Raw genomic sequence first — 12,180 nt, 5'->3', positions numbered from 1 at the left:
ATAGCTCTTTGTTGCCACCTCCTGGCATTAGTGTGAAATTGTAGCTTAATACATAATTGTATTTTTTTTGTTTGAAATGGGAAACTGTTTTAACCATCTGACACGTTATCAGCTCTTTGACTGGCTGTTGCATGAAACTATGCAACTCAACAGCAACTTTCAGCCAACTAAAGTTTTGTGAAAGTTTCACAATGTAAAGCTTGGCTAATGCATTTATTTTACAATTTTATCTGACCTCTGTATTTACTGCATCCAACCTCAGTATCTGTCAGGTGGGCATATTGTGCTCTTCCTCTTTTTTCATCAGGCTAATTTTGTGTCAGGACTTTGGTTAACGGTTTGAATCAGGTTCAAATTTGGATGAGGGTGTAGCTAAGAGGGTGAAATTCTGAGCTTGCAGAAAAAGGAATGAATGTTGCGCGAGTGTTTACGGGACCTTTTCAATCCCACTGTTCTTGTCGTCATTCCTACCAGCTGCCTGTCCACTCTCAGTGGTGGGCATGCGGTTGTGGTGCAGAAACAAGATTGAGTCTAAACTTTCTGGTGGGATGTTGGCTCTCTTCCTGTATGTGGCTCCCGCTCCTTCCTGCACAAAGTCCTGCGCAGCGTTACCTGCCACTGCAGGGGCGGCCAGGTAGGCCCGAGCCACCGTGGCCAACAGTGGAAACTGAACTGCCTTTGTCCTCCACCACTGCAGCGGCTCCACTCCCAAAGAAGTCCCCTTGTCGGCTCTGAAGACGGACATCTCCATGTCTACGGACTCCTCCACGGAGCTCTGCCTGCTCCTGGGAGCGGAGCTGAACAGGTCTCCCAGTAGGAACTCCATACCAGAGAGCCCGGCCTGAGAGCCAGGATCTGCCAGCTCTCTCTCATCAGCCTCTTCTACATCACTTTCTTCATCTTCATATAACTCCATCTCTCTGAAGTTGATTGGGCGGGATTCTTTGAGGCGCTTGGACCTCCGCAGGAAGTCACTCTCTGACTCTGGTGAAGCAGGTGAGGGGCTCCTCTTGATCTGGCTTTGCTTCATCACTTGGCCTCTCCTCCTGTCCTCCTTCACTATCCTGACGGCCTCTTTCTTCAGCCAATCAAAAGTGGCTGTCTGCTCCTATAAGTAAACACAACAAAAAGAGACAATTTGTACTCCAAAGTAGTTTTGCTTTGCACATTATTATAACTATGACTGGGGATTAATAAAGAGATTAGACAATTTATATAGAAGAATTTTTAGAAGAACAGATCAAGAAGGAAGGCTCAAAAGTTTGTTATTCAGTCTACCTCGCCAATGATGTTCAAGCATATTAGTCTGAGAAGTTGACAGAAACCTCTTAATGTTATAACTTATTGTTCAGTATCAGATGTGCATCATGGTATGGCATGGTAAGAGCTATTCACAGAGCAGGATATCTGTGATCACATAGTTCCAGATTAATATCTAAACTTACAATATCTACAAGATAGGACTATTTTATTTTGGCAAACTTCTTATACAGTGCTTGTGTTGAGACATTAGCTTTAGCTCCTAAGGATGGTTGGTATCTACTGCAACAACTGCAAAGCCCCTTGAGGCAACTTTGTGACTTGTCATACGGGGCTACATAAATAAAACTCAACTTTGGCTTCTTCATTAAATGAAAGATTTTGTAGGAAAACAAGCTTCTATTCTTGTAAGTTTCAAGCAATTTTGGCATCTGTATTGAAATTCAAGTATAGTATAATACCCAACCCACCAATTATGATCATTCTCTTAACTAGTGTCCCAAACAGTGATCGTCCAGCTGTAGTTTAGCAATCGTACCATTTGGAGGGTTGTGTCTTTATTTCTGTAATTGCATTACATGGGATGCCCAATATCTCCAAAACTTGACAACTCACACCAAAACTATCTAGATGGATACATTGCACTACTGGTCAGAGGAAGAGGGGTAAACTCTCCCTTTGATCATTTTGATAGGAAATCTGCCACTGTTATCATTGCAGAGTGTGCTTTGCAAGAACAGAAAGCTTAACATATGAATCAACAGCAACTAAACAGGCTCAATTTCCTGCATGTTAACTCTCTGGCTCACCTTCTCCTCCATGAATCCCAGCCCATGAAACTGGGGGTCGAGGGAACACGCCACACACAGAACCTTGTTGACAACAGGGTTGTTGTAACAGGCCGTCAAGTTCCGCCTCATCATCCTCTTCACTTCCTTTAGGATGGACGATGACTCCCCCGGTCGTGACACCAGGTGTCGAGACAGCAGGCCAGTGAGAATGGGTTTGATGAGGGACAGACGGGGGAAGGCCTCCTTGGCGAGAGTTCTACATGCCACATCCAGAGGTCTGAGAACCAAACACAGCTCCTCCAGAACCTTCCACTCAGATCGCAAACTTGCACTGCTTGTTGAAGTGGAGTTTGCATGGCAGCTGCCAGATGAACTGGACTCTGAAGAAGTGTCTTCTTTTGACAAGCCCTCACCTTTAATCTCTTTAATCATATCACAGAAAAGGCTTTTATGTTTGATAAGCATGCTCAGTAGAGGGTACAGCTTATTCCACGTTGGCCGGCTATGAGCCCAGGACTTCAGCTCTGCCTGCTCTTGCTTGGTCAGGGTCTGTAGCAGACTCTGGGTGTGGTGTAGATAAAAGCCTCTGTTTTGAGCAGGCGGCAGAAACAGGGCTGAGAGAATATCGTGGAATTGGCTGAGGGCCTTGGAGATGACGGGGTGTGACATCACTTCCTCAACGCAGCCTTGCACAGCGCTGAAGAAACACGGCACAGACGGTTGTCCTTCATTAGAATGGCTGTGTTCTGAGCCATGTGGTTCCTCGGGAGACACAGAGTCATCCCTCTCAAGAAATGTTGTTGAGTTCGGGTGAGGGACGCTTCCTGTGGCCTCGCCACCTTTCTCGCTCTTCAGTGGCCCCATCCTCATCTTGTTCCTTCCCTCCCCTCCCAGCAAGACCATGTTAGGCTGTGAGACTCCCCACTCCTGGGCCATCACTCTCACTTGAGCTTGTACTGCTCGAAGGCTGTAGTCCTTTGTCCCACTCTCTGTCAGTCTTTGGGTTGCCAGGGCCAGGTTCTGAAAATCAAAATTACAGTCTATGTAATGAGCCCAGAGGGTGAGGTACCGCTCAGTGTTGCCCTGCCAGTTATGGAACCAAACATCCACACTTAAAGTGACAAAGTGAGGAACTTCACTGCGATGGTAGGAGGGTCGCCCACGTCTCCTGGGCTCAAACTCGATTGGAGCAGTGTAGTCGCATATCTCTTCGGTTTCTCCAGTTCCCATTTTCCTCCACAGCAGCTGAGCTAGGTTTGTCTTGCCTTTAGCGTGGTGTTCCTTCAGGAGGTTCTCCAGCTGACAAGGTGAAGGCAGGTCCTTGTAAGAGGGCAGGAGGGTGTGGATCAGCTGTTTGAAGCCATTGCCCTCTACCAGAGCTGGGGGCTGAAGATCCATGATGAGAAAGTTTGCGATGGCGTTAGTCACATGAGCAGACAATACCAGGGGGACCGTACTGACCAGACCGCTGTTCATCATCATTGCCTGTGGGCGTTGAGCTTTGGTGAAAAAGAATACATTTTTGATCAGTAAATAAGCTTCAACAGTTTGATAATACATTTTTACAATGCCTTTTTTTGATAATACATTTTTACAATTCTGAACTAAACTAAACCTGTGTGGATGTAGAACTAAACCATGCAGATATCCAATCAGTGTTAATGGTAAATGTAGTCAGTTGAAACAGTGTACCAGGATGTATTGCGTGCAAGAGTCTGATGCCCACGCCCAAGTTGCTGTGTTTACCCACGCTAGCCTATAGATATTACTTGGTTGGGTGAAACAAAGTGTTACATGAAAAAATACTCATCTAGCATGCCCCCTGGTTACTCAGTGTCATGGTGTATGAGTAAGTAATTGTTACCATGCTAACACATAAAAATAAGATGGTGAATATGGTAAACATTGTAAACATCAGCATGTCAGCATCATCATTGTGAACATGTTGCCATGATAGCGTTAGCATTTAGCTCAATGCATTGCGTCAAAGGTGGCTGGTATGGATGTAGACTCTAAAGTCTTGCAATTATGACCATCATTTCACTTGTTAATTATAATTTTTTACTCACAAAACTAATTACTGAAATGTGAGAAAACACTACTTAAAAGAAATATTGACTGAACATACAACATGAGCAGGTTGTAAACACACCCCCAATTTAACTAAACTTATTTGGAATAGAGAACGAGGATAAACAGTAAAATGATTACCAAAACTATACTTTCTAAATATAGATCACAGTTTACAGTCTTCCTGGTTTAACTCTGACCTGCTCTACTTGTCATAGTTACTTTCCAGTGTAATGGGCCATCCACACCAGAAATGATAACTCTAACAATAATTATATATACATTGTTTAAAAACTTGATCTAACAATGTGGATCATGTGTCCAGAAAACAAGAATTTCCAAGTAATTCTTGGTCTGTTAAGACTTTGCGGTCAATATGTTACTACTGTATGTTTCCAGATAGCAGCAATTACTCTGGTGAGTACATAGTTATCATAACTGATAGAAATGATTGTGAAATCTATGAAAATAACAACCTGACCCAAGTTGTAATAAACGAGAACTTTCTTTTAATACTGTAACTTGGACATACTGTTATTAATTGTGCAATGTCAACAGGCAGCAGACAGCAGTAGTTACCTATTGGGAGAAGAGTCCGGTCCTTGGTACCGTCACGTGTCTTGATGTGGTGCTTGGTGGTCAGATGGTTTTGGATATCAACTGCTCCTCCTCCACAGCCCACACGCTCCCCACACAGCTTACACACCACAGTGCTCCGGTCCAGAGGCCGACCTGTTGGGTCCGGCTCAAACCCAAAAAAGTACCAGGGGCTGTGCTGCGTGACGTTTGGGTTACTCAGAAGTTTCTCAGTTCCAGGTATAAAATCATACGTACGTTCCACAGGGTGAGAGCTAGGGGACGGGAAGGGTATCAGGGCGGAGGAGGGGAAGGCAGAGCCATAAATCAAGCCTGAATCACTGGCTGCATCCGGGTTGGACATTGTCGTCACATCACTGATCACAGGCATGGGGCTCTGTGACTGGCTGTGGTCTGAACCAAGGGAAGAGCTGCTAGGCTCCGGGAGGGTGACCAGCTGGATATCCTGCAAGAGGCGCAGAACTGTCTCCTTGTCTCCAATTTCACATTTCACGCTGTCACCTGTGTCCCCCAACCAAAAACAAACACATACGATATTAGCAAAATTAAATTTACTGTCAGCTGAAATGTGAAATGTGAAAGTTGTTCCATGCTTCTGTGAGTGAACTCACCCATTCCCAGGCCGAGCAAGGTGGCATAATCCTTGCCAATCCAGACCTTGAGCTCTGTTCCCTCTGGAATGGGCTGGGAAACCCTGTAGTAGATGTGACGGTAAAACTGGAAGACAACCAGGTTGTGTTCCTCCTCACTGCGGGCGTATGTTACATACCTGAAACGAAGAGCAAACACCTACAGTATGTAACTGTGACCAGAAAAGAAAGAGCCATTCTCTGTCAAACAAATGCTGTGTTAAAAAAAAAGAGACTGAATTTCAGACTGCATTATAAAAAATATAGCGGGGAGAAAAACTACTTTGTGAGAAAGTTCATTTGAATCAGTAAGAACTGCTCACCTCATCCAGTTAGATTTGTTTTCATCAGAGGCGTCAACGTAGATAAAGGAAGCATCATCCCTGATCTGGAGAGGGGAGCAATGTGTATTTTAGCTATTTTTAATTTAGAGGTGGGTGATATGGCTTGTAAATTATATGCTGATATTTTTTGGCTATTCCTCGTTATATGTCAATATACATTTTTTTCTGTAAAATAGCAGTCTGTAAATTTTCAAAGAGTACAAACTTATGATGATCTTGTAGAATATGATGCATTTATATAGACTGAACTATCCAATAGACAGGGCTGGGTGTTATGGGCAGAATCAAACACCACAATATTTTTGATCAAATACCTTGATCAATATTGAAATAATATTATAGGCATGACTACTGGTGTTTTCACAAAATATTAACACAATTAATTTTTTGACAATCATCTGCAATGTCAATATAATGACTAAGCGTGTCAAGGCAAATACAACCTCGATTCCAAAAAAGTTGAGATGCAGTGTTAGACTTGCAGCTGTGTGCTTAAGTTTAACCATTTAACTTAAACTGTTTAACTGTGGTGTGTTAAAAATAGGTGGGTTTTTCTGAACATTTTACAACTTTCCCAGTCTTTTGTTGCCCCTGTTTCAAATTTTTCGGAATATGTTGCATTTTAATCAAATTCAGTGTATACTTACAAAAAAACACAATAAAGTTTATCAGTTTGGATATTAACCATCTTGTTTCTTGTTTTTCAAGTGAATATAGGTCAAAAATAATTTGTAAACTACTGCATTTTGTCTTTATTTACAGTTTACAGTGTCTCAACTTTTTTAAATATCTGGGATGTAACAGAACAGCTAGAACAGTCAGAAAATTTCATCGCTTTACTGTAATACAGCCTTTAAACAAGGAAAAGACAACATGTATGCAATGTGACGGCGTAACAGTATCCAAAATCTAAGATTATGTCTAGTCTCAAATCATGATATCGATATATGACCAAACACTAATAGAATTTCTGCTGGTTATTAACACAAGTCAGAAATTACATCAAACATTTTACAAAACAACATAAATTGATTTTATTTCTACTTACAGCCCAGGCATATTTAAGGTTGGTCGGCATTTGTCCTCTGCACACTTCTCCTAAAAATGGTCCAAACATGACTTTCTGCTGAAGGTGGCACTTGGCGTACACCTTCATCTCTCCCAGTTGCTCTTCACCGGAGGATCCTGGACCAGACATCCCAGACCCGACTTCCCTGCACACACACAGGCAGGAAGGCAGGGACAGCACCGCCCGGGAGGGGCCGCTGTGGAGCCACGGCTCTCCAGGCGGGAGCACGGCATCTGGTACATAGTTCTGGTTTGAAGCAGTCTGGAGAAACGGAAAATCCTCAAAGAATTCTTCATGGTTTAAATCCAAACCTGGAGAGGCAAAAAAAAAAAAATAGACAGTCAAACATGAAATTTAAATGAGATATTGTCATTGACAGTCCAGTGGAGGAGACATGTTTACTGTTTCTTTGTTGGAAGGAATGAAAACAGGAAATAGAGACAAAACCTTTTGAGGATGCTTCTCCATTAGAATGTAATGGTTATTATTCAACAGTCGACATATTGCATTATAGTAAACACACATTTTACACATTATTTATAGTGAAGACGGAAGCATTGAGATTGTTTTAATTGTTTTTATTTTGATTCCCTCTCAAGAAAAATATGTGTTTCTTTAGTGTCTTGTATCCAGTATTACGTCTTTCTATTTTCTGTAGACATTTATCTGAACATTTCATTCAGACTGTAATTACTAAGATAATGAATCCATTTCAGCAGTGGTGCAGAATGTGTGTGCCTCTGTTAGGGTGCCCACTTGTCTGGTGGCAGACCTGCTGGGCCAGCAGACCTGCTGGGCCAGCTGAAGCTCTCTCTGGTAATATCTCGCTTGGCTGCTTACAGCTCCCGAGGGATGGAATCTGTTGACTTTGGAGGGAGCTTTCAGACCTGTCGTAAAAGTTAAAAATATTTAAGTCATTTCAGCAGGTGTCATGAGATACATGTAAATTCAGAGAGCAACATGGAGCGTATTACAGAAACTTCCCATCTTAAATTTTATGGTAACATAAGAAGAGTCTGAGGTCAGATTTCTCCCAATTTGGTATTAAAGAAGCAAATCCTAAACAACTTCTGTCTTATCTTACTTCATCCTATCTTATCTCAGGTTAGGAAACCCTAAATACTCAATCCATCATTGGTCCAACTTTTACATCTGTTACCTAGCAACAGCTACTAGCTACTTTCCTCTTTGTAAGTGTTGTTTTTTTCCCCTCATTAACACATACTGCCTCTAAACATACAAAATGTGGAGGAAAAACAACAATGAGCACTTAACTTCAAAAGAGATGAATCAGAACTTTTGTCAATATCTGTGGAGAAATCTAAAGATGTAATGTGCAGTAATGTTAACTGTAGAAATGAAAGAAACAGAGTGGGCTAAGATAACAGACAGTCAACAGAGATGGTTGATGATTGTGAGATGACCTTTCGGGCTGTGCAGAATGTAAGAGGATCAGACAGTGAGCGGTGCAGTGGAGGACAAGTAATTATCATTAATTATTAATGTTTGTTTATTAACTGACCCCTGCTGCTTTTCATTTTGCAAACGTGGCCCCCGAGTAGAGCAAGTTGGGTATCCATGTAGTACAGTAAATATATCACTTATTTCTCCTTTAATAGTGGTGCAGTGGTTAGCACTGCTCTCTCACAGCAAGAAGGTCCTGAGTTCAAATCCCCCAGCTGGCTGGGGCAGGGCCTTTCTGTGTGGAGTTTGCATGTTCTCCTCATGTCTGCGTGGGTTCTCTCCGGCTTCCTCCCACAGCCCAAAGACATGCATGCTAGGTTAATTGGTGACTCTAAATTGCCCGTGGTTGTGTGTCTCTATATGTCAGCCCTCTGATGAACTGGCAGCTTGTCCAGGGTGTACCCCGCCTGTCGTTCAATGTCAGCTGGGATAGGCTCCAACCCCCCCGCGAGCCTTCAGGAATACGCAGTTACAGAAAATGAATGAATGAATGAATTTAGGATAGGAACATTGACTTGTGTGTGTTCATCTGTAATGGCTTTATTGCTAAATCAGGTACTAACTAATCACTATGGTAACCAAACAGTCAAGACAGGATCTACAAATTAGGAAGTTTCTGTAATACTGCCCCAATAAATGAACACATCCTACCTGCGCACACTGACAGGAGTAATTTTTCTCCCCTCCAGTCCTGCATCACACAGGTGGAGAAAGGGTGTGTTTCTGATGCAGTGATTGGTGTAGATGACTGATGTGCCGGCTTCTTTACACATGCGAACAAGCATTGAGCCCAAATAATTGACTCCTAGAGGGATGTGGCTGTACCACATTTCATCTGTCACCTCCTTCTTTGGTTGCAAATAAAGGGCTGTTGCGTTGGATGGGAGTTTGCTGAGGTACTTTAGAAGAGAATTAATGGGACAGAATTCACTGCCTGGCCTCTCAAACATTGAGCATCGGTCCTTCTCGTTATGAATTTTCGCCTCATCTCCAAAGGACAAAGTGCAGTATCTCAGTCCCCTGTCGTCTTTTCTAATTACAAATGAATCTGGTTTTAGATTCCTGTTGGCCTGCTTCCCTCTGCGGCCGAAATGCGTCTGTATATCAAACCAGACCTTGTTAAGAAGACCCCTTGGAGTGCTGGTGTCCATCACTCGTGAGTGTCTGAGGATGCGGATATCATCAGGGGACAGTGCCTGATGGTGTGAGGTTCTGTCTCGGCCAGACTTCCTTATTCTGTTGAGCATCGCCAAGAAGACCTTGTTGGCTGAGTTGAACTCAGCGTCTCTCATTAAGCTCACGGGGCGGCAGACAGGAGGTTCTTTGAAGTAACGGTTCAGTCCAGCCCTCAGTGCAATGTAACTAGAAATCCCATACAGCTCCCCTTTGCTGTTTCTCACTGACCCATAAAAGTGTCTCAGCAGCCCGTTCAACTCAGTCTTCTCCACTGTAGGCAGGTCCACCTGGAGCCCCTGTGACTCCAACCAGCCAAGGAAGCAATTCACTGCCCATGTCGTCTGCTTCTTTGTAAGCTTACTTATTTCACCCCTGCTGTCTTCAAGTTCATCTAATTCCATGTCAGATAACATTGCATGTCTAGAAATGTCAGTGATATTCACCTCACACTCTTCCTCTTCTGGTGACTCATCCTCTTCTTTCAGAATGATCTCCTCTTTAGTTTTAAAATCAGGTTCAAACAAATCCATTTTTTCAGGAGAATCCTTCAAATGTGCATTCATATTGTTAGCTGTTAGCTCCATCAGCGCTGCTTTGTGATAAATGTAAAATGAAGCGAGCTCAGGTTGACCGTGTAAACAAAGCGGAGTAATACTGCTCCAGTAGTCAGGTTTACGGTGCAATATGGCGATTATACCACAGCCATTATCAGCTTGTATTGAAGAGACGGGGTCCGTCGATTTAAGAAAGGGATATTAACACGCTAAAAATGGCGGCTCTACTGGCCAATCATTGCACCAAACGCATAACTGTCGTTATTTACGACCTATCATACCGGGATAACAGTACCACATCTCATAGCAAATGATATTTTAAATAACAAAACATCCTCAGATGCCTTCGTCGGCTCCCTATAATGGACTGGGTGAATGACTGTTTAGGTGATACCATGGTAACAACAGCGGTATGAAGCTGCCGTAAAACAGACTTCTAGCCCTGGGGTCGTATTCTCTCTGCGCATGCGTACACGAATCTTTAGGTAGTTCAAAGTTTTGTTTGTAACAACATGGCGGAAATGAACACTATATTATATAGTGTACAGTTTATCAGTATTGTGTGAATATATGTGTGACAGAACTTGCTAATAGCAAGCATTATAATAGAAACTTGCTGGTCGGTGTACTCAAACGACGTCATACGATACCATGTGGTTTGCGCTCTAAAGTAAGAGATGGTTATAAATTAACAAAGCGTAGGCACATACAAAAACAGAATTAGTAAGGTACTGTCTTTTTTTACCCTTAACTGCACCCCAAAGCACTGCTGTTTTAAAGAACCCGTAATAGTGCTCCGCTGCAAGTGCATTATATCAGTTTTAAGGGGGCGGATGAATGCAGTCGTGCAAGTACTCAATTTTTGATGCAGACTTAAGATACACTATTATTGCTGAAACCGCTGAGTTTGGCAGTTTATTACCTTGAGGCTCAAACAAAGCTCCAGAGGTCGTGGAAGAAGTGGTCTCGAAAAAATCTGCACGATGTCGACGTCTCAGGTGACTTCTTAAATTCGTGGTATTTCCACCTTTTGCAAGCACTATTTTTCGGCACAAACGACAAACAGCCTCGCCAGAGTTCAAAGGTTGTCCTTTTTCATCTGCTTTCAAGCCGAAATACAGCCACACCAGGGACTTGCTTCTTGGTTTACTGATAAGATCCATGTTTCTGTGGTGGCCCTATTCTGCAGGCTGTCCGCTGGATGCAGCACAGCTGCAAGAATTGCAGTGGATAGAAAAGACACCCTGAAGGAAATTACACACATTTTTTTGTATCTGCCATTTTAAATGTATTATCACGTCAATAATGATAAGAAATTTCTATGAGACAAAACACGAGACTGAAATTCACATCATCGTGCCCAGTGCATAATTGTGACCATATTAAAATAAAAGTCTGCTGTTGTAAAGTAATATATCTTTGTATTCAGTTTTGTGACATGTGCCAATAACAAACACTGTAACAAACAGTCCAAACACTATCAGTGGGCTTCGCAAAATAACAACAACAAAAAAACATAATAAAACCATTGAATTGATGGTGCACTTTCTACCTGCCCTATATCTATGCGCTCTACGTCTTTATTTGTAGACCGACGACAACACACTGCGACGGGTCAGGGTTGCCAGGTCCTGTTGATAATAGTCCTGTATATACATCTATGGTCCTGTACAAACCTTCAGGTCCTATTTAAATTCAAACCCAATAATTTCTGATTAATTTTCATTTTTGTCACACCTGAAATGTATTAATAATAATCTGAAAAGTTTGTAATCATGCTGTTTTGAAAAAACGTTTGAACAGATCCCCACCAGCAGCTTCAGTTTCATCACTTTATGCTCTGTACACCAGGATACAATCCATCTTATCTTTCTGTTGCCTCTTGTGTAGCAGGAACATTTCATTCATGTGTTGTTCTCCAGTACTGCCGAGTGGGGAGAAAAAAAACTATGGAAATTACAGTAACATTAATTGACCTTAAAGAAAGGTAGCTTGTTATATTAAACAGAAAATACCAATCATAATGGATTACTAATTAAAATCTAGTTGTAGTATCTCTATTATTTTTGCACAAAAACAAACTAAAAAAAAACAACTAAAACTATTACTGAAACTACACATTTTAAAAGAATAAAAACTAAACTCTGGAAACTAATCAGACTTTAAAACAAACAAATAAAAGCTAATGAAAAATACAAAACTATAAAACTGTGCAGCAGAGAGCTA

General features: G+C 42.1%; 1 protein-coding gene across 2 annotated transcripts; it reads right to left on the bottom strand.

Annotated features, from left to right (window-relative positions):
* Window positions 1-373: 373 nt before the first annotated feature.
* On the bottom strand, window positions 374-11,235 carry LOC146330305 (uncharacterized). Of its 2 annotated transcripts, XM_084715829.1 has the most exons (8): window positions 8,876-10,866; window positions 7,517-7,647; window positions 6,740-7,071; window positions 5,671-5,735; window positions 5,330-5,487; window positions 4,701-5,219; window positions 2,070-3,550; window positions 374-1,108 (listed from the first exon to the last, which is right to left on the bottom strand). In XM_084715829.1, the coding sequence occupies exons 1-8, from the start codon at window positions 9,982-9,984 to the stop codon at window positions 428-430; spliced, it is 4,476 nt and encodes a 1,491-aa protein (XP_084571955.1). In that variant the 5' UTR covers window positions 9,985-10,866; the 3' UTR covers window positions 374-427. The 2 variants fall into 2 exon arrangements, with proteins under 2 accessions (XP_084571955.1, XP_084571956.1); XM_084715830.1 differs by lacking the exons at window positions 7,517-7,647; window positions 8,876-10,866 and adding an exon at window positions 10,877-11,235.
* Window positions 11,236-12,180: the final 945 nt, after the last annotated feature.

Source organism: Lutjanus erythropterus, chromosome 3 (genome assembly GCF_056507025.1).
Source record: "Lutjanus erythropterus isolate fLutEry1 chromosome 3, fLutEry1.hap2, whole genome shotgun sequence".
NCBI lineage: Eukaryota > Metazoa > Chordata > Actinopteri > Lutjaniformes > Lutjanidae > Lutjanus > Lutjanus erythropterus.
The sequence above is the reverse complement of the archived record's forward strand: the minus strand, read 5'-3'. Positions and strand labels throughout refer to the sequence as shown.

Bases quoted from the DNA above. Each gene is read 5' to 3' on its own strand.
- LOC146330305 (XM_084715829.1), bottom strand. From the start codon at position 9,984: ATGGAGCTAACAGCTAACAATATGAATGCACATTTGAAGGATTCTCCT. The intron at 5,220-5,329 runs GTGAGTTCACTC...TGGGGGACACAG, and splicing joins CTTGCTCGGCCTGGGAATGG to GTGACAGCGTGAAATGTGAA. The intron at 1,109-2,069 runs GTGAGCCAGAGA...GTTTACTTATAG, and splicing joins TGGGATTCATGGAGGAGAAG to GAGCAGACAGCCACTTTTGA.